The sequence below is a fragment of the Coturnix japonica genome, chromosome 2, assembly GCF_001577835.2.
Source record: "Coturnix japonica isolate 7356 chromosome 2, Coturnix japonica 2.1, whole genome shotgun sequence".
Taxonomy (NCBI): Eukaryota; Metazoa; Chordata; class Aves; order Galliformes; family Phasianidae; genus Coturnix; species Coturnix japonica.
In genome coordinates, this window is record NC_029517.1 from 4,750,405 (window position 1) to 4,770,765 (window position 20,361).

At 39.2% G+C, this 20,361-nt stretch overlaps 1 protein-coding gene across 1 annotated transcript; it reads left to right on the forward strand.

Moving 5' to 3' along the window:
- Positions 1-975: 975 nt before the first annotated feature.
- On the forward strand, positions 976-19,824 carry LOC107308739 (sodium channel protein type 5 subunit alpha-like). Its single transcript, XM_032443023.1, has 13 exons — positions 976-1,170; positions 1,913-2,266; positions 3,416-3,850; positions 5,729-5,849; positions 6,252-6,406; positions 7,020-7,202; positions 7,585-7,692; positions 9,333-9,611; positions 10,246-10,299; positions 14,510-14,647; positions 15,227-15,331; positions 15,757-16,027; positions 17,717-19,824. The coding sequence occupies exons 1-13, from the start codon at positions 997-999 to the stop codon at positions 18,910-18,912; spliced, it is 3,573 nt and encodes a 1,190-aa protein (XP_032298914.1). The 5' UTR covers positions 976-996; the 3' UTR covers positions 18,913-19,824.
- The last annotated feature ends 537 nt before the right edge of the window (positions 19,825-20,361 follow it).

The window sequence follows — 20,361 nt, forward strand, 5'->3', positions numbered from 1 at the left end:
ATCCAGTCTGGATACTAGGAAAATGTGTCTTAGCTGCTACATTACATTACGTTAAGAGCCGTTTGGATGTGGTGCTCAGAGATGCGACTTAGCAGAGGGTTGTTAGAGTTAGGGTACTATGGGTAGGCTGCGGTTGGGCTTGATGATCTTTGAGGTCTTTTCCAACCTGAGTAATTCTATGATTCTATGATAACCCTTGGACTTATTAGTTGATGTAGGGACTACATGATCAGAGAAGCCTTGGGGCTCTATCTGAATTTTGAGGTTCCTTTTTAATTCTCTTGTCTTTTGAGTATTTGATTCAATTTAATACTTTTTTTTTTTTTTTCACCATCTTGCTTAGTAACAATTATTTAACTATAATGGAGTTTTCTTTTGCTTTTAGAACTTGAAGAATCACAACAGAAGTGCCCAAGATTCCTGAAAGATTTTGCTTTAAAGTATCTAATTTGGAACTGTTGTCCGCTTTGGTTGAGAATCAAGAAAAAAGTGGCTGCTTTCATAAAAGATCCCTTCATTGATCTCACAATAACACTTTGCATTGTTTTGAATACTTTGTTTATGGCTTTGGAACACAATAACATGACACATAATTTTAAATTAATGCTTAAAGTGGGCAACTCGGTAAGTGAATTTTCAACCACATGACCTTTTATACCAAAAACTGATTGATGAATGTTTTCGCTTGAGACACAAAGAGTAGCTGTAAAAATGAAAGGTTAGCAAACTCTATATTTATGAAGTGTACATTTCTAATACAGATGATTCCAAAATCTTATTGATGCAGTTCTAATGCACTTCGAGAAAGCAGAAAACAGCTCTCTCATTTTAACAGAAAGTACATTAGAAATTCATAAAAATTGGGTTTATTGATGTGTCTGTGAATGTTACCATAGTGGTGGAAACGTATTCTAAATAAGATTAATGAATGGTAACGTTTAGTCTGATGCTACTGTTTCTTGATTACAGATCTTTACAGGAATCTTCACTGCAGAAATGGTCTTAAAAATCATTGCTCTAGATCCCTACTATTATTTTCAGCAGCCCTGGAATATTTTTGACAGCGTAATTGTCACATTGAGTTTAATTGAGTTGACTTTATCCAAACCCAAAGGCAAAAAAGAAAGCCGAAAAGGAGGAACCCTATCAGTTTTGCGGTCCTTCAGACTGGTAAGCCTTACATATACATCATTCTATTTAACATTATGTTGTGAGTATTATAGAAGATAGTTCTTTTGTTTGTAGTTATGATGCAAGAAATTATTTTATTTTCTCAGCAGTGGGAATAAGAAATGTAGTTTTAAACTTGCAGTGTTAGAGTTGAAGTTTAATGCCATACATATTTCCATTTAATAAAGTAAGTAGTATTCAGAAAAAAAAAAATTCCAGAATATAGGTGCTATAAGACCGAAGTAAGAAACTGAAACACTAGCCTGAATAGTCTTACAAAAAATTGTCCTGATAAAAAGAATACTTAAAAATAGCTATAAATTGATGGCAAGGTGTTTGTACTGTGTACTATGAGCTGACTGGGCTTGTGCTGCAGAAAGAAAAATCTTTTTTCTGTTATACAGTGGCTGGTCTCTTAGCTTTGGTCATTTGTGTTACATGTAGACCGGGCACCACAACCTACATCAAGTGCACTGTACAAATTCCTGCCTGCATAGGCCAAGCAGTTCCCAGAACTAAGGGTAGCCAAACCCTCAAAGGACTTTGTTGGTTTATCTTTGCAATGTTGTACAGTTCTTGGGAAAATAAACCTGCAGATACTTTTCTAAAAGTGTTAGCGTCAAAGTGTCACAAACTTTAGATTGGTTGACAGTGTCTATAAAATGGTTTTTACAGGTTTGAACAGCAGAAAGGTGGGTTTTCTCTGCTGATGACTAACACAACTTTTTATGTTTTCACACAGCTGAGGGTCTTCAAACTAGCAAAGTCCTGGCCAACTTTAAACACCCTCATTAAAATCATTGGTAACTCCCTCGGTGCACTGAGTAACCTGACCTTCGTCCTGGCAATCATCGTTTTCATTTTTGCTATAGTAGGGGTGCAGCTTTTTGGAGGAAGCTATAGGACCCATGGTGATAGAATTAAAAAAAATGGTGAGATACGCTGGCACATGATGGACTTCTTCCATTCATTCCTTGTTGTCTTCCGTGTGTTGTGTGGGGAATGGATTGAGACCATGTGGGACTGCATGGTGGTAGCTGAAAAACCACTGTGCCTTCTTGTCTTCCTGCTGGTCATGGTAATAGGAAATTTAGTGGTGAGTTTTCCAATATTTTCTTGTCTTTATCCTGTCAATGCTAGAGACAACTTAATTGCCTTTTCTTCAATAAATAGTAGATCCCCAAAGCACATTTAAAACAGTTACCTGTGTTTGTTAGTCTGTAAAAGCCTGCTTTGCCTTTTGCCATTGAGCTTCTGCCCTTTTTTTCATGTTTTCAAGTCTTCCAAGATCCTTATCTGCAATAACCGAATCTACACTTGTATCACTGAAATTGGGATTTTCTTTAATCACCTCTATAGATGAATTCTCTGAAAGTCTGTTCACATAGCAAGAGCTACAGCTTATGCCAATCACTTCCATGAAGGTACTGCTGCAGATCCAGGTGTTATTCGCCCAGTGTAAATCCTACTCCAAATAGGATCAGAAGAATAATTCTGTCCCATTCTCCCATTGCATTTAAATAAATAAATGGGAAACAACAACAACAACAAATCACTCCAAAACAGGAAGAAAACCTCACTTTGAGCCTCACTTGATTTTGATATTTTTTGCAGCAATGTTGTATGTTTAACAACGTTGCTGTGCCGGAATCTGATTTTACACCCCAGCTGGGAAACTTCCACAGAGGACTGATTTAATTCTAGTTTGAAGAGGAAAGTTGTCATTGAACTGACTGGTGGTGACCACAGCATTTGTTACGACTGTAATGTTTGAAAGCTGTTTTGAACAAATAAATATGCATGATTTTAAATAACTTTTAGGGGGAAGAGTTATATGGGAATATCGAGCTTTCTGAGAAAGAAATTTAATTCATCAACTTTTATTTGGTTGGTCATAGAACAGGTTGCCCAGTGAGATTGTGAATGCTCCCACCTGTAAATGTTCAAGGTGCCAGGCTGGATGGGGCTGTGAGGAACCTGGTCTAGTGAGAGGTTGCCCTTCCTGTAACAGGAGGGTTGGAACAAGATATTTTTAAAGGTCCCTTCTAATCCAAACCATTCTGTGATTCTACAGCCATATCATTTTTGCCTTGTTTTCATTTGATCAGTAAGACTGAACTTTTGTAGCATTTGTCTTATTAATATCTTCTACATTAGAATGCAGATTTCTCAATGCAGTTTTCCAGACTTTTTATTTTATCATTATTTCAATGACTTTTTTATCATTATTTCAATGACTTTTTAGGTACTCAACCTCTTCATTGCACTGCTGCTGAATTCCTTCAGTACTGATTGTCTCCAAACAGCAGAAGATGATGGAGAGATGAACAATCTTCGGATTGCCTTTGCTAGGATTCATAAGGGACTGCAATTTGTGAAGAATGTCATGTGGGATGCCTGTTGTGGAAAGCTCAAGCATCTAAAGAAAGCACAGAAGAAGAAAAACAAGTTGACTGCCCAGAACCCACTGGGTTTGGGAAAAGAAAGAAAAAATTTTAAAGACAATTACCATATTGAATGGGCTGAAAAAAATGGCGAAATTTGCTCAGGTCTTGAAGATTTTATTACCAATCCTAATGTGTTTGTTTGTGTCCCTATTGCTGAGGAAGAGAATACAAGTGAGGGTTTTGAAGACGAGGATAAGCTGAGCACATTTTCAGGCACAGAATACAGTAATCAGGTAATAAATTTGCTTGTTTTGCTTCCAGATCAAAACCCTTTGGGCATGTTCAAGGCCAGGTTGGATAGGGTTCTGGGCAGCCAGATCTTGTACTAGATCTAGTGGTTGGCAACCATGCCCATGGTAGGGGGTTGTAACCTAATGAACCTTGATATCCCTTCCAACCCAAGCCATTCTATGGTTCTATGATATTAGGGTGCACATATACTAAAAGATAAATGCATGATAGAAGACTGTCTCTGGCACGAGGTGGCATACCTTGACTCATGTCGCCACAGTTAACAAATTTTGAACCAATCAGGAATGTTTAGAATGAGAGTAAAGTGATCAATTAGTGCCTTTTAAAATGTTCTTTTCTTGTATCAGTGTTTCCCATATGAAGCTTCCCTTTTAATCCCTATGTAAAAACTCTCACTTCTTTACTGTTGGGATCCAGGTGTCAAACAGCTCAATGAATTACTAATACCTTATTGCTGTACGGCCATTAGGGAAAATTTCACTATCTCTATTGCTAGGTATCACATTCAAAAGGATCGTATCTATGACTTCTGTCCAGAGCGCCCCACTTTAAACGTACAACTTATTTTTCTTTCCTTTCCAATTTATCTACCCCTCAAAAAGAGGAAAAAGAGAACCCTGCTAATCTACAGATTATTTTTCAGGAGGAAAATCACCTGAGGCAAAGAGGGGAAAGAGGGAAGACTTCAGGAAGCTGGAGTAAAGTGTCAGGACTCTCCTCTGAAGAATTCAGTGTGCTTTACCTAGGGAAAGATAGGAAGGTTGAACCATCATCACCAGAGCATAAGGAGGTAAATATGTAGATATATGTAGATAGCTTTTATGATGTTGACTTTCCAGTACCGGTTATGCTTGGATACGCTTCTGCTCATGGACTTGGTGGACTGGATTTCAGTGGTGGCAGCAGAACTGAGCCAGTCTGGCTGGTTAACAATGGATGTGTATTCTGTGAATGCAAATGAATCCATGCTGGGTTTTAAGAATATATATATATATATATATATATATATATATATATATATATATATATATGTAGGAAAGATAAGCATTTAGAAATGGAGGGGCATCAAAATAATTGGATTCAAATAAATAATTTACAAAATTCTCTGCTGATTTCCAGTGCTTGAAATCAGAGTCAAAAAATATTTCATTACAGGAGAAAGATCCTTCCAAGCAAAAGTGGGAAATTCCACCGAGCCAACCTGTGTCATAAATATTTTAGTTTCAAGAAAAGAACTACTATAAATTAGTTTCTCATTATGATTCATAAATAAATTAAGAATAATTCTGAATTAGGAAAACATCCAAGAAAATGAGCTCTTCTTCATCAATACACACAAAAAAACCAAACAAAATCCAAGAGTAAGTCATATGTAACAAACAACTCGTTGTACAGTATATGTATATCTGAGGGAAAACAGAAAAGCTTTGGAACTGGATAACACGTGATACAATTCCAGTTTCCAATTCTTAATTACTCTAATGGATATCCAGAATACTTCTTTATCTGTTTCTCCTGTTAGAATGTATTTTCCTGAATCTTTCTGTTTTTAGCCCACTGAGGGATGTGTATAGTTGAAAGCAAGTTTAAATCTCTCTAGTTTATGAGCTTATTAAGCAGTTAAAATTGCTTCATGTGGATAGGTACTGTACATATATGTCTTTGGCTCCTATTTGAATGCACCTACTGGTACTTCCAAGCTCACATACATTTAAAGTCACAAAGTCTATTCCATTCCTAACTCTACTTGAGATGTTAGTTCATAACAAAGTTTTGATTTTGAGTGTTATTTGCTTGTGGATCTCATTCATCTGGAACTGAATGCAGGGAGAATCAATACCTGATCTTTTGCTTGGTAGTTTGATTCTGTCAGCTCTTCTGAAGGCAGCACAGTGGATCTGACAAACCCTGAAGATCTGTTGAGGCAGATTCCAGAGTTTGCTGAAGACAAGAAGTCTCCAGAAAAGTGTTTTCCAGAAAGTAAGTTTCTCATGGTTACATGGTTGTAAAACATCAAAAATAATCTTGTTCTAGGAATGCTGAGCTGATAGGGTGAGATTAATGCCACTTAATCTGAGATGTCAGCAAGTGATTCAGTCTTCATCTCTCTGCAGTGAATAGAGAGATTGAGGCACTGGAAAAATAAACTTTCTTTCCTTAAAAACCAATGGGTTGCCTCTAAGTGGTAAAGACCAGAACATCAAAGAGTTGATATTTATAGAGAGGTGAGGTGAACTCTGCTCTACTGGACAGAGTCAAAATGAATTTTAGATTGACCCAATCAGACCTCATTTGACAGTGGAAATCAGAACAACACACATCAGATTTGCCCTTGATTTACATGTACTTTCATTACTTGCAATCATTATCTCTCACTTTCAGGCTGTGTTCGATACTTTCGTTGTTGTAAGGGTAAAGCTGTAAACTTCGGAGGAAAAACATGGTGGAATCTGAGGAAAACCTGCTACCAAATTGTTGAGCACTCCTGGTTTGAATCCTTTATCATATTCATGATTCTTCTGAGCAGCGGAGCCCTGGTTTGTGGAGCACAATTTCATGTATTTCTGTACAAGTGTTTTTATCTTTAATAGCACCCAGATAAGTTACATTTGGTAGAAAACACAGGATGTATCTTTGAACTCACCAGGTGAAAAAGAGCAGTCATTTTTTTGCTATTGTAATTATCACAGTTTTATTATTCATACTACTACAAATTAGAGAGAAAAATGCTAAAAATACACAGCCCCCACAAGCTGTTTCCTTTTAAGTGTACATTAGATTCTTCTGGCTTTCACAGTTGTGAAATTAAGATGTTTCTGTATGTCATTAAACTATGTAAATGATATTTAGTACTTCACTTATCTCAAAAGTATAAAATTACTGGGAAAAAAGTCTAAAAATAGACTTTCCTTATGAGATCCCAGCATGCATGGTCAGTATATGTCCATGAGTGTGTATATTGCAATAAAAAAGAACAAAAAAAGACAGGAAGAATTACAAGTTTGCCAGCTGGCATACATTTGAGTAAAAGATGAGGTTCAAATCTGTGTTAATCATGTATTGAATGATGAAGAGGCCTTTTTGTTTCTACACTTTAATGTTTTAAGCTTATCTTGGACTTTGCAATTTATTTATATATCTTGATTTCAGGCATTTGAAGACATTCATATAAACGAGAGACGAACCATCAAAGCTGTGTTGTTGTTCCTCGACAGATTGTTCACTTTTGTCTTCTTTCTGGAGATGATCCTGAAATGGGTGGCTTATGGCTTCAATAAGTATTTCACCAATGCCTGGTGCTGGCTTGATTTCTTCATTGTAGGCGTAAGTTGTGCATCCATCATTTCTACATTTGTATTCCCCATCCCTGGAGACACTCAAGACCAGACTGAGTGGGGCCTTGGGCAGCCTGATCTGGTGATCGGCAACCCACTGCAGAGGGTCAGAACTGGATGAGTTATGAGGTCCCTTCCAACCCAAGCCGTTCTATGGTTCTATGCAGATCCTGATACAAGACTTAGCAGCACAATCACCGATTTTTTTCTGGACATAAAGTCAAGAAAAGACTCTTGCCTCCATTAATGAGTGCATAGGATATTGTACTCTGGGCACTGATGCTATTTCATCTATTTATTTATTTATTTACAGTAGGAAAAAAAAAAAAAGAAACAGGTGCCAAGATGTTGCTAATACTTTGTTTGGTCTCCCCATTCAGATCTCCTTGATAAATATCTTTGGTAGTTCATTTGATGGCGTGAAATCTCTTAGGACTCTTCGAGCACTGAGACCCTTAAGAGCATTGTCACGATTTGAGGGGATGAGGGTAAGTCTGAACACAAATTAAGGCTTGTCAGTTGTAAAACACATGTAATGCTATTCTAATACTTGGCTGTGTGTTTCTGAGTTCATATGTCTGCACCAAGATAAGCCTGAGATTTATGAAAGCACCTTATGAGAGCACCTTTGCTGAGCTCCTCTATGCTTGGCCAATCCTTACAGACTTCACTCAAGTGATCAATCTCAAATGCTGTTGAAATTAAAATGAGACCTGGATGAACTTTACTCCTTTGCTGCACAGCCATTACTATGTTTCTGTCTTACTGACAAAGCCCAAAACAAAGTAGAGGAAAAGAATTTGGAGTTAGTAATTTTCATTCTTAAATGCTCATGAGAAGGTAATTCAGAGGGAAGAATCATCTATGTTCTGCCAGTTTTTACTGAAGTGGTTTACAAAGTGCTGTTCAGGCATACTTTACCCAACTATTTTCCCCTATATAATTATTCTTACAAAAAGTAGGTCTGATTTTCTGTAAAATATTTGCTGCCTTTTTTCATCCAAGGAGTGCTATGAAGCTGTTGAATGCGACTGATTAGAAATCTATCATTATACAAATGAAGAGGAAATCAGACATATGCAAAACTTCTATATACTATCACGTGAAAGAGCAGTGGTGACCACAGCAGTGTTTGGACTCAACTTTGGTTTAGTGAATACACTCAGATTTGTCACCACAGATAACATAAATATTCATGGTATCATCGTTACACGCTAACAAGGAACTGCAACCTCACTGCAACTGAAATGTAAATTGTGTTTGGATATCATTTGGAAGTGAAGCTGCAAGTTCTCTGCAATACTGTCACTGAAGATACAGAGAAATTAATGCATTTTGTTAATTTAGCACCAAGCTTACTATGTCTGAAGTCAATTTTGAATCAGGTTCCATCTTAGTTTCCATCTGGCTGTGCAGAATCCTTGTGACAAGGCTTCCAAAATCCTTCACAGTGCTTTTTCATTTTCATTTTGGCCCATCAGATTGCTATCTAAATGTTAAGTTCACTGGCTGTGGTACTTGGATGCATTTGTATTACTTAGCACTGTCTTATTTTGCCAAGCAAAATGTTATGTCTTAGTGTATACTCAAAAATTACTCCTGGGATCCTACAGCACAAATCAGATCCTTAGATCACAGCTGTAGACCCCAAGTGTTATGACGATGCATTAAAAAATAGTTATAACAAAATGCAACTGGACAGTCATTGCCAGTCCTTTTGAAATAGTACTTTCCACAGCATTAATAATACAGTTATTTGCACTAATGTTTATGGGAGAATAATCCATGAATCTTCTATTATAAATAGTTATCAAGAAAGCAAAACATAACAAAACTAAGGGAAAGTCATCAAAAGAGGGTGGGACTCACACTGTAGTCTCTAGATGTAGTGAGGGGTCACAGCAAAATGAAACATTTCAATCCTTCCATTGAGAGACTAAGATTATGCATCTTTTTTCAAGGTACCCACATCAACTGTGACAAATATTTACATGGAAAACATAAGGTTTCTGATTGCTGCAAAACTGATTGACAGCTTAGTTTTTTACAACAGCTGATTGAACTGAGCAGATATTTGAGTCCATCTTTGTTTAACTAAGTGCAAATTTTCTCTCCCACTTCACCCAAGGTGGTGGTCAATGCCCTTGTGGGAGCCATCCCTTCCATCATGAACGTTCTGCTCGTCTGCCTCATCTTCTGGCTCATCTTTAGCATCATGGGAGTCAACCTGTTTGCTGGGAAGTTTGGGAAATGTGTCAACCTAACAGAAGAAAATTCAGAATTGAATAGTTCAATCAATGACAAAGCAGACTGTCAAGCATGGAATCACACGGGAAAAATATTCTGGGTCAATGTTAAAGTCAACTTTGATAACGTTGGCTCTGGCTACCTGGCTCTTCTTCAGGTGGTAAGTGCTGCTTGCCTTCATTTGCCAGTGCCAAATCAGACAGACCTCCTGCCAACCCCTAACTCATCCCTATGGATGGTGAAAAACAGAGGTCTAACAGCCTGTTCTTACCTCATAGCTGGCTGATCAAAGACCGGTGCTGTTAGTGAATGAAAATTGAAAACATTGAGGTATTCTAACATGGGGACAAACTGTACCCCACCATGCTTTGTTTAAGGATAAAATGTGTCAGATGAGTGCTGTGCTAGCCTCCCTGGATAATAAAACCAATTTATGAGCCTGAGAGCTGGAGTCAGCCTCAGAAAGGATGTGTGGGTAGAATACTGACCTAATCTGCTACAGATTTGCTCAGCCATGTGGGCTGTAAGGCATTTAGTAGTCCAGGCTGGTGAAGTTTTGTCATGGCAGGATTATAGAATACTGTGGTCTGTTTCACTGTGCCAGGCTTTTCCTTCCTGTAAGAGCAGAGGCTGTCATATACAGCAATGATAATTGTCCCCGAAGTCATTTGGTTTTAGGTGTTTATGACTACAGTAAAGCCTCTTTCCCCAGCCAGTGTGTTTTGGATACTGAATATGACGTGAAGAATTTTACTCTAGAAGTTCAATGTGTTTTTGATAATCTTTCATTCTAGGCAACGTTTAAAGGTTGGATGGAGATCATGTATGCAGCAGTAGACTCACGAGAGGTCAGTTGACATTTATGTATTTCTGCAAATTCATTGTGATTTTTACACTGTGACGCTTGTTGATGGTGCTAGAGCTTTCCAGTAATGTCATTTATCAGCTGATGTAAGCATTTTGTCTGAGAATGAACCTTCACTGTCCTGATGGTGATTTGCTCTGATGGACAGTGAAATTCAGCTTCAGATGCATTCATCTGAATGTAGTTACCTGCAGTGTAAGGTCTCTGTGTGAGTTCACCTCCAAGTCCCTTCTATGGGTGATGGAGATCTAGTAAGTATGTGCAGAGCTCTCCCTGGCTATCTCTTCTGGTGAGCTGAGCACCTCTTTAGTTTTCACTGCACCTCCTAATTACTGGAAGTCTATCAGATACCAGGAGACTTCACAGAGACACCTACCTTCACACATCATCTTTTATGAATCTTGAGTCTGGAATAAACCTGTAACTGCTACAGTGGCATAGTTCAAAACATAAGACCAAACTTCATCAAGAATCAAACAAATCAACTGAATCAAACTGGATAAGCAATCATAATCTACACCGTCAGGCATCACCACTAGCACCATTTTGTCTACTGTTTATCCTGCTGGTAGTATTTACTGTCTTATCAGAAGTACCATCCAACATTGAAGAGAAAAAAGTAATGGATATTTAGAGGCAAAGAATTTAAAATTAACAGGCTATAACTATTACAGAATCACAGAATCACAGAATCACAGAATTACCCGGGTTGGAAGGGACCTCACAGGATTCATGTAGTTCCAACCCCCCTGCCTAGCAGGGCCACCAAACATACACATTTACTAGATCAGGTTGCCCAGGGCCCTGTCCAACCTGGTCTTGAACACCTCCAAGGATGGGCATCCCAAACCTCACTGGGCAGCCTGTTCCAGGACCTAACCACCCTTCTAGTAAAAGAACTTTCCCCTAACATCCAACCTAAATCTTCCCTCCTTCAACTTTAAACCATTTCCCCTAGTCCTGCTTTATCAGCCCTTTTGAAGAGGTTTACTCCCCTCCTGGGAGTAAGTTCCCTTCAGGTATTGAAGGCTGCAATAGGTCACCTCGCAACCTTCTCTTCTCCAGGCTGAACAAACCCAACTCCCTCAGCCTGTCCTCATAGGGGAGTGCTCCAGCCCCCTGATCATCTTTGTGGCCCTCCTCTGGACCCTTTTCAAAATCTCCATATCTTTTTTGTACTGAGGGCTCCACACCTGGACACAGTACTCCAGATGGGGCCTCACAAGAGCAGAGTAGAGAGGACGATCACCTCCCTATCCCTGCTGACCACCCCTCTCCTGATGGAGCCCAGGATCCCGTTTGCTTTCCGGGCTGCCAGAGCGCACTGCTGGCTCATGTTAAGTTTCTCATCTATCAGGACCCCTAGGTCTTTTTCAGCCGAGCTGCTCTCAAGGACAACTCCTCCCAGCCTGTACAGGTGCCTGGGTTCTTCCGGCCAAGTGCAAAAACCTTGCACTTTGCCGTGTTGAACCTCATTAGGTTCACCGAGCCCAGCTTTCCAGCCTGTCAAGGTCCCTCTGAATGGCATCTTGTTCCCTCCACCGTATCGACTGCACCACTCAGCTTGGTGTCATCAGCAAACTTGCTGAGGGTGCACTCCATTCCCTCATCGATGTCATTAATAAAGATGTTAAAGAGCACCGGTCCCAAGACAGACCCTTGAGGGACGCCGCTCGTTACCGCGCCTCCACCTGGACATAGAGCCATTGACCACCACCCTCTGTCTGCGGCCTTTCAACAATTGCTTATCCATCTAGTTGTCCACCCATCAAATCCACCTCCCTCCAATTTTGGAGATGAGGATGTGATGGGGGACCATGTCAAAGGCCTTGCTCAGGTCCAGGTAAATGACATCGGTCGCCTTCCCTTCATCCACCAACGCCGTCACTCCATCATAGAAGGCCACAAGATTAGTTAAGCATGACCTTCCCCTGGTGAAGCCATGCTGGCTGTCTCGGATCAATGCTTGTTCTTTATGTGATCAAGCATGTTGTCCAGGAGGATCTGTTCCATAATCTTCCCAGGCACAGAGTGAGACTCACCGGCCTGTAGTTACCCGGGTCATCCCTGCTCCCCTTCTTGTAAATGGGAGGACGTGACCCTTCCTCCAATCATCCGGGACCTCACCTGACAGCCACGACTTCTCAAATATGATGGAGAGCGGCTCAGCAACCACCTCAGCCAGCTCCTTCAGGACCCTGGGATGCACGCCATCTGCCCCATAGACTTATACTCATTCAGTCTAAGGAGGCACTCTCGGACTTGCTCTACCCTTACAGTGGGGAGGGATTTACCTCCTTGGTCCCACATGGAGGTATGGGGGTGCAAGACTTAGGGACGTGAAAAAAGACTAGAATCCTGGCCACCAGTGAAGACCGAGGTGAAGAACTCATTCAGCACCTCAGCTTTCTCTTCATCTGTTGAAGCCATTTCTCCTTTTAAATTTACCAGAGTAGGCACGCCCATTTTGGCCTGTCTCTTCTGGCCAATGTACCTGTAGAAGGTTTTCTTGTTGTTTTCACATCCCTCGCCAAGTTCAGTTCTGCCTGTGCCTTGGCTTTCCTGATCCACATCTGCAAGTTCGGACGGCATTCCTGTATTCTTCCCGCGTGACACAGCCTTGTTTCCAGAGCTTGTACACCCTTTCTTCACCCTCAGTTCTCTTAGCAGGTCCTTGCTGAGCCATGCCGGTTTTCTACCTCTCCTGCCCACTTTCTTAATCAGGGGAATGGAGACCTCTTGTGCTGCCAGGAGGGCATCCTTGAAACAGTAGCCAGCTCTCCTCAACGTCCTTATCTTTGAGGGCAGCGCGCCAGGGGATCTTGGCCAGCATTCCATTGAGTAGCTTGAAGTCTGCTCTTCTAAAGTTGAGCATCCTGGTCCTGCTCTTTGCCAGGCCCACATCGCTTGAGATCACAAACTCAACCAGGGCATGATCGCTGGAGCCCAGGCAGCCTCCAACCTTGACGCCTTTTGATGATCTCCTCAGCGTTGGTGAGCAGCAGGTCCAGCAACGCTTGACCTCTGGTCGGTCTGTCCAATACCTGAACCAGAAAGCTATCATCAATGGATTCCAAGAGGCCTTCTGAGCTCTTGCAGCTCGCGCGTGTGGTTTTCCCAACAGATGTCAGGATGGTTGAAGTCCCCCACCACTATTAGATCAAGAAAAGTAACCCTGTAGAAATCTATATATAAATATAATGTTTCAATGTGAAAAATAAATTTGGTTTTATTATTATCATTTATAATGGCCATGAAAGAAAGTTGGGTGGGTTGGGTTTTGTTTCTTTACGCTTGTTTGTTTGTATGTTTGTTTTTGCTACATAGGAGAAAATATACTCAGGCCAACATTTCTATTGGCATGAGCTTGGAATTAGAATTTTAAAAGTTTATTTGATTTTTCAGCTACTGAGTCCTTTACAGCTCCCATTCTTATTGGAAGAAGCAGAACTGATCCTTCTGAAATGTCTGTGAAATCACGTCAAGGAAGTCCAATTTAGTGACTATTTCTGCTGACTTCAGTGGGGACTCCATCAAGTATATATAGTGAGATTGCAAGTCAGGACTGAAATGGAAAGAAAGATCAGTTTTTATGCCAAAAACAAACAAACAAACAAAAACCCATCCAAAAACTAAACCTTATTCACCATTAAGCTAAGAGCGGTTTTTCTTCTATAAGCTTCTCAGTGCAAATATATTGAATACCAGTATGAATCAAATTATCCTCTTCAACAACAACGTAGCCAGAAACTAAATAAGCATCACAAAAGAAATCAAATTAACCAAGTTTTATGGTATTAATTCTTTGCAGTGACATTATTTTGAGCCACATTTTAAATAGGTCAATGATACTGAAACATTTCATAAGAACTGTGTTCAGTTTCAAGAAGCATAGTGGTCATCATGAGCAAAAATGTTCCTTTGTCTTCTATGAGGTCCTAGAATTGCACAACAATTGTTATTTTCTTCCATGATTTCATGTTCCTTCCAACAGTGTGGCACACACAGAACATTTCACATTATGAGGTATTTGTGGTTTTAAACTATAGTGATTTTGTCACAACTAGCAGTAAAGCTGCAGAGTTTAGTTCCTCCTGGAGTCAATTTGTTAGAGGATCTTCAATATGAAGATTGTTCTGAATTGGACCCATGTTATTATAGGTCATGTTTCATGTTGTTTTTCATTCCTGCAGAAAAATGAACAGCCGAGAATGGAGCACAGTTTATTTATGTATCTCTACTTTGTGATCTTCATCATCTTTGGATCTTTCTTTACCTTGAATCTCTTTGTTGGTGTTATTATAGACAATTTCAACCAGCAAAAGAAAAAGATAAGTATATTGATCGTGCTCCCTTTTTGAAAACAACATCCTTGCTGTTTTTAACATATAAAAATTTTATTTATGTCTACTAAAGCATCAGAAGAAGTAGCATGTAGGGTGAGGCTCATTCTGTTTTCTGCTCTACAATAGCTGGAACACCCAGCTCATTCCCAATGCTTCAGAGGCAATGACATTATCTCTTCTCCCCCATAGATATTACTCCATGCCTTGGTACTGAGTCTGTTTTCTTAGAAACCAGTTTTGTATGCTTCCTAAGTGTACAAGTATTTTGTGTGTTCAAGCAGAACAGGATGTGGGAATCCAGGGAAAGTCTTATTGTTACGTAGGTTTTTAGTAGCTTCTTTGTTTTCGTGTTTCTGAGCTACTTATGTTTCACCCCAGGACTTCTGCCATGTGAATGTATGGTTTATGCTACTCTGCTATTTTTGGGCCCAGTTACAAATTGTGAGGAGAGCTATTACCAGCAAGATGTGAAAAGAAAGGAATGCTTGTTTCCAGTCGTTTAGACATCCATAAGTACAACAGTGCTGCTATATCACCAAATAACATTGACGTTTCTTTATATACTTTGGTGGGGAAGATATATTTATGACAGAGGAACAGAAAAAATATTACAACGCCATGAAAAAGCTGGGATCCAAGAAACCTCAAAAACCCATTCCAAGACCATTGGTAAGAATGTCTGAACTCCTTAAAAGGAAAATTCATTATGGAATCAATATAATTCATGTAAAAATGCATATTTTATTTATTTAATATAAAATATATATACAATCTTTGTAGTGTTAGTCAGATTTGAAAAGCAATTCTATACCAGAAAGTAATATTGGAAGATTTTAGAAGTTAAAAATGTACTGAGTTTTCTGAACAGCATTTTCAGGATTGTATTCAGCTTAGAAGTGATTAAATTTCAGGATGGGAGGGACATCAAACATTCAGGGTTCCTTAAATTTCTCCATCTTTACAATAGTTAAATGGCATAGTAACAAAACAAAACAAAACAAAACAAAACAAAACAAAACAAAACAAAACAAAAAAAAAAGGATGAGTATTCCCTACTTTCCTAACTGATGCCAGATGTGTTTGTTTTCCTCTAGAACAGATACCAAGGATTCCTTTTTGACATTGCAACAAATCAAGCCTTTGATATCACCATCATGATTCTCATCTGCCTTAATATGATCACCATGATGGTGGAAACCTATGAACAAAGTGACACGAAGACCAATGTTCTTAACAAAATCAATATACTCTTCGTTGCTATTTTTACTACAGAATGTATACTGAAATTGGTGGCCCTGAGGCAGTACTATTTCTCAAATGCCTGGAACATATTTGATATAGTTGTTGTGATCATGTCAATTGTTGGTAAGTAAAACTGGATTGATAAATTCTTTAATAAATCAGTCATTCTTTTCAGAAGAAGAAAAAACAAAAACAAACAAAAAAAACTGTTTAAATTTATCCTCAAGTGGATTTTGAAATGGAATCCATAATACTGCAAAATGTCGAGCAAAAAAGAAATTCATGGTCTAAAAAACCCACCTTCCTTTATTAAAGCAATGGGAAATTATACCTTCTTAAATTTTGACTATTTTTCTAATAAGAATATTTCAAAAAATAATTAAAGGTGTTTTACATGAAATATTTCATGGTAGTTGTCAAAATTGTTATTTCTCTCAGTGAAAAACAGAATTAATGATCCAGCATGCCAACATAATCAACTAAAATACACTATGATTTCCATTTTTTTAGATATAGTGTCTACTACAATGTCTTTGATCAGTTAAAAAATGATGCTTTTTGTCATCTGTGTTTTAATAGAGAATTTAAATGTGTAGAGAATATATGAAGATTGGAGTCAGGTTATAGATGTTAGAATTCTGGTTTTGGAAACTTTGACATAAGTGGCTGAAATTAAAGGTGTGCACTGTGTAGCAAAATAAAAAAGAATGACACAAATGTATTAGATATTACATGAAGAGATTGCAGTGGAAGAATGCCATATAAAACTCTTCTGCCAATTTAACTGTTCCAAGGGCCAGGAATGCCAAAACCATAGAAGATATTTAAGGGAAGAAAAAATTCTATTTTCTTTATTGTGAGTAATGTTTTGGCTCACAATAATAATTTAGCTCTTCCTTAAGGAATTAAGTTCCTGGAGCAAAAATCTGGAAAAATATATCCAAAACATCTAAATTTAGAAAAGCCAGACCTCTGCTTTCCACTAGATCTGTATGTCAGTTTTCACACAAACTAAAGATAACATCTATTAGATGTGTGTGCTGAATGAACTTCAAGGCACTGCACTGATGTTCCTTAGTGGTTTTGATTGCACGCATCCTGTTTATGTTATCTAAGTGATGACTATGACATTGTTATTATACTTTGTTTTCTGAGTTTAGCTGCGTAAAACACAGAATCACTGAGCCGTAAGATTATAAAGTCCAACCACCACAATGCACTGTAAAGCCCACCACTAAACTATGTCCCAAGCACTATATCCACACACCTCTTAAATATCTCTGGCGATGGCTACTCCATCATATCCCCATCACATCACAGCCTGCTCAGTGCCTAACCACTCCTTGCATAAAGAAATTCACCCTGACATCTAATCTAAACCTCCCCTGGTGTAATTTGAGTCTCTTTCCTCCTGTTCTACCACTTACCACCAGAGAACAGAGACTGACACCTACCTCACCCCAGTGTCAGCAGCTGACATAAAAGTCAGAAGGTAAGAACATAACCAGCACTTGCTGAAGAATTCATGCAGGTGATTTCAGAGAAAACCATCAGTCAACAAGTGTTGACAGATGCCGATTTTTAAAGCTGTGCAATGAAAGGTGCTTGACATTCTTGGTGGAACAAATCCTGTCTTCCCGTGGATGAAAGATGTAGTTCATAATGGCTGATTTGGACTTCCATTAATGCTTGTAATGTTAAGCTATTATCTCCCATGTAATATATTCTCCAACTGTATCAATCTTGTAATTTCACCCTATAACCAGCTAAGAAATATGATATTCTAACGATTTATTACTGTTTCTTTTGTAGCCTTACTGCTTTCTGGCATTGGTAAAGCATTTGAACATTTCTTACCACCTACGCTCTTCAGGGTCATTCGCTTGGCTCGAATTGGACGAATACTGAGACTCATCAGGGCTGCCAAAGGAATTCGAACTCTTCTTTTTGCCTTAATGATGTCCCTACCTGCTCTGTTCAACATTGGGCTCTTGCTTTTTCTGGTCATGTTCATTTATGCCATTTTTGGCATGGCTAACTTTGCCTACGTGAAGATGGAAGATGGCATTGATGACATGTTCAACTTCCAAACCTTTGCTAACAGCATGCTCTGTCTCTTTGAAATCACAACGTCAGCTGGCTGGGATGGCCTTCTCAGTCCTATTTTAAACACGGGGCCACCATATTGTGATCCAAACGTAACTGGTAGAGTAGGTGAGTGTGGTAAACCTGCAGTAGGAATTGTTTATTTTGTGAGTTATATCATTATATCATTTCTCATCGTAGTAAACATGTACATAGCTGTTATTTTGGAGAACTTCAATGCTGCTACTGAGGAAAGCACAGAACCTTTAGGGGAAGATGACTTTGACATCTTTTATGAAATCTGGGAGAAGTTTGACCCTGAAGCAACTCAGTTCATAACTTTCTCTGCACTTTCAGACTTTGCAGATGCTCTGGCTGAACCTTTACGTGTACCTAAACCAAACAAAATTGAACTCATAGCAATGGACCTGCCTATGGTCAGTGGAGATAGGATCCATTGCTTGGATATCTTGTTTGCTTTTACCAAACGAGTGTTAGGGGATTCTGGGGAAATGGATACACTGAAAGTACAGATGGAGGAGAAGTTCATGTCTGTCAATCCATCCAAAAAATCCTATGAGCCCATCTCCACTACACTCAGACACAGACAAGAGGAAGCTTCTGCCACAGTCATCCAGCGTGCCTACAGGAGTCATTTGCTTCAGCGCTCCATAAAGCATGCTTCTTACCTGTATCATCACAGAACTTACAGTGCCGACACTCTTGGAGATGCTGCTCCAGAAAGAGAAGGACTCATAGCTTCTATGATGGGTGAAAACTATTGCAGGAATCTTGATGAATCTCAAACTTCATCCTCAGCATCCTTTCCCCTGTCATATGACAGTGTCACAAGAGCCACTAGTGGCAATCTGATGGTTGAGAATGAATTTACAGGTGACCAAAAATCTCTGGACATTAAATAGTTTATGGGTAACAATGTTGTAAAGAAATGTTCACAGATGATACTGTAAATACACATCGGCTGAGGCCGCCTTCCCCATTGAAATGGAACTGTCAGAATTGATCATTTAGCCATGTTTAAGCCTGATCACTTAACTGTGCCAGTGGCCAAGCTTTAGCATTGGACTCTGTGTTCACCTTTGTTCAATATTAATACAGGCAGAAAAAGCTGTGGAGGATTTTGAGCCTGTCCTATCAGTGATATCCTCTTACTTCAAAGGCAGCTCCCATGGCAGTGTGTTCACAGCAGTGACAAATAATGTCACACCTAACATCACACAGAATTTCTCCTTAGTCCACTCCCCAGTTGATATTCTCATTGAAAATCTTCTAAATAAATGGCTGCTAATTTTTTTATTTTTTAATATTTGGAAACTGAAACTTAGCCCCTGCATGATCTGTAGTGTAGAAGACTTCTTCCAATATGATCAGACTTCAGAATAAGTCACGGCATGTACGCTACTGTGTTACTGCAGCTTAACAAAGTAATAAATACAACTCTTAATATTCACAAGTTGTATTGAACCCTTGTACAGGAACTCAAACAGGGAGTGCCTTGTGGGACCATGTAAGCTCTATTGGTCAAGGTGGTGGGCATCATCCAAGGCCATGGGGTTAGGTGGTAGATATATCCTCTTGGCAGCAATTCCCCCTCTTGCCATTGCTTCCTCAATGGAAGGAACAGGTTTTTTGCCCCTGCACATGTTAGAAGAAACCACAATACAACTAATGTGGACAATTAGGAAATCTGAGTTGAGGCACTTGATTCTGAGGTTAACATTGTGCTGTGGATGTAGTTGCAGATGCTGCTTCTTATTGAATGCATGCAGATCGTCTATCATGCTCTTCACTGCATTTTCATTGCAAAGGTTTTTATCCTCATTGTGTCCTTACAAGCTTGGTTTTTGTAGAGCAACACATGTCCAAACAATACGTAGTCTTTCATCCTTGACACACATACTTTGTAGATACTTTAAGCTCATGCATTTTGCTGCCAAACGGCTGTAGTGTTATCCTTTGTCATGTACCAGAGGTAGTCATAAATTACTCTTGATGTTTTATTTCTCATTTAAATTTCAAGCATGCTACGTGCAAGTCAGTAGAATATGCTTTGTGTTTCTCCCATTTACTGGGTTGTAGCTGTACAGCTGAGTTTGCAAGACTTGTCAAGGCTCAGATGAGCTTTCCTCCAGACAGAAAGAAAACTGGGCTTTGCAGTTGGCTGGGACCTGCCATACACTCCATGTGTGACCTGTAGCAAGCTGGTTATACTCTTCAGCACCCCTTCCCTACATGGCAGTTAGATGGTCTGTCTTGTGTTCTCTCCCTTTTACCCCATCTCTTTCACTTCTTCAGATTGTGAGCTCTTTGGACAGAAATTTCCTTTAATTATAGATGGTAAAGTATATCTT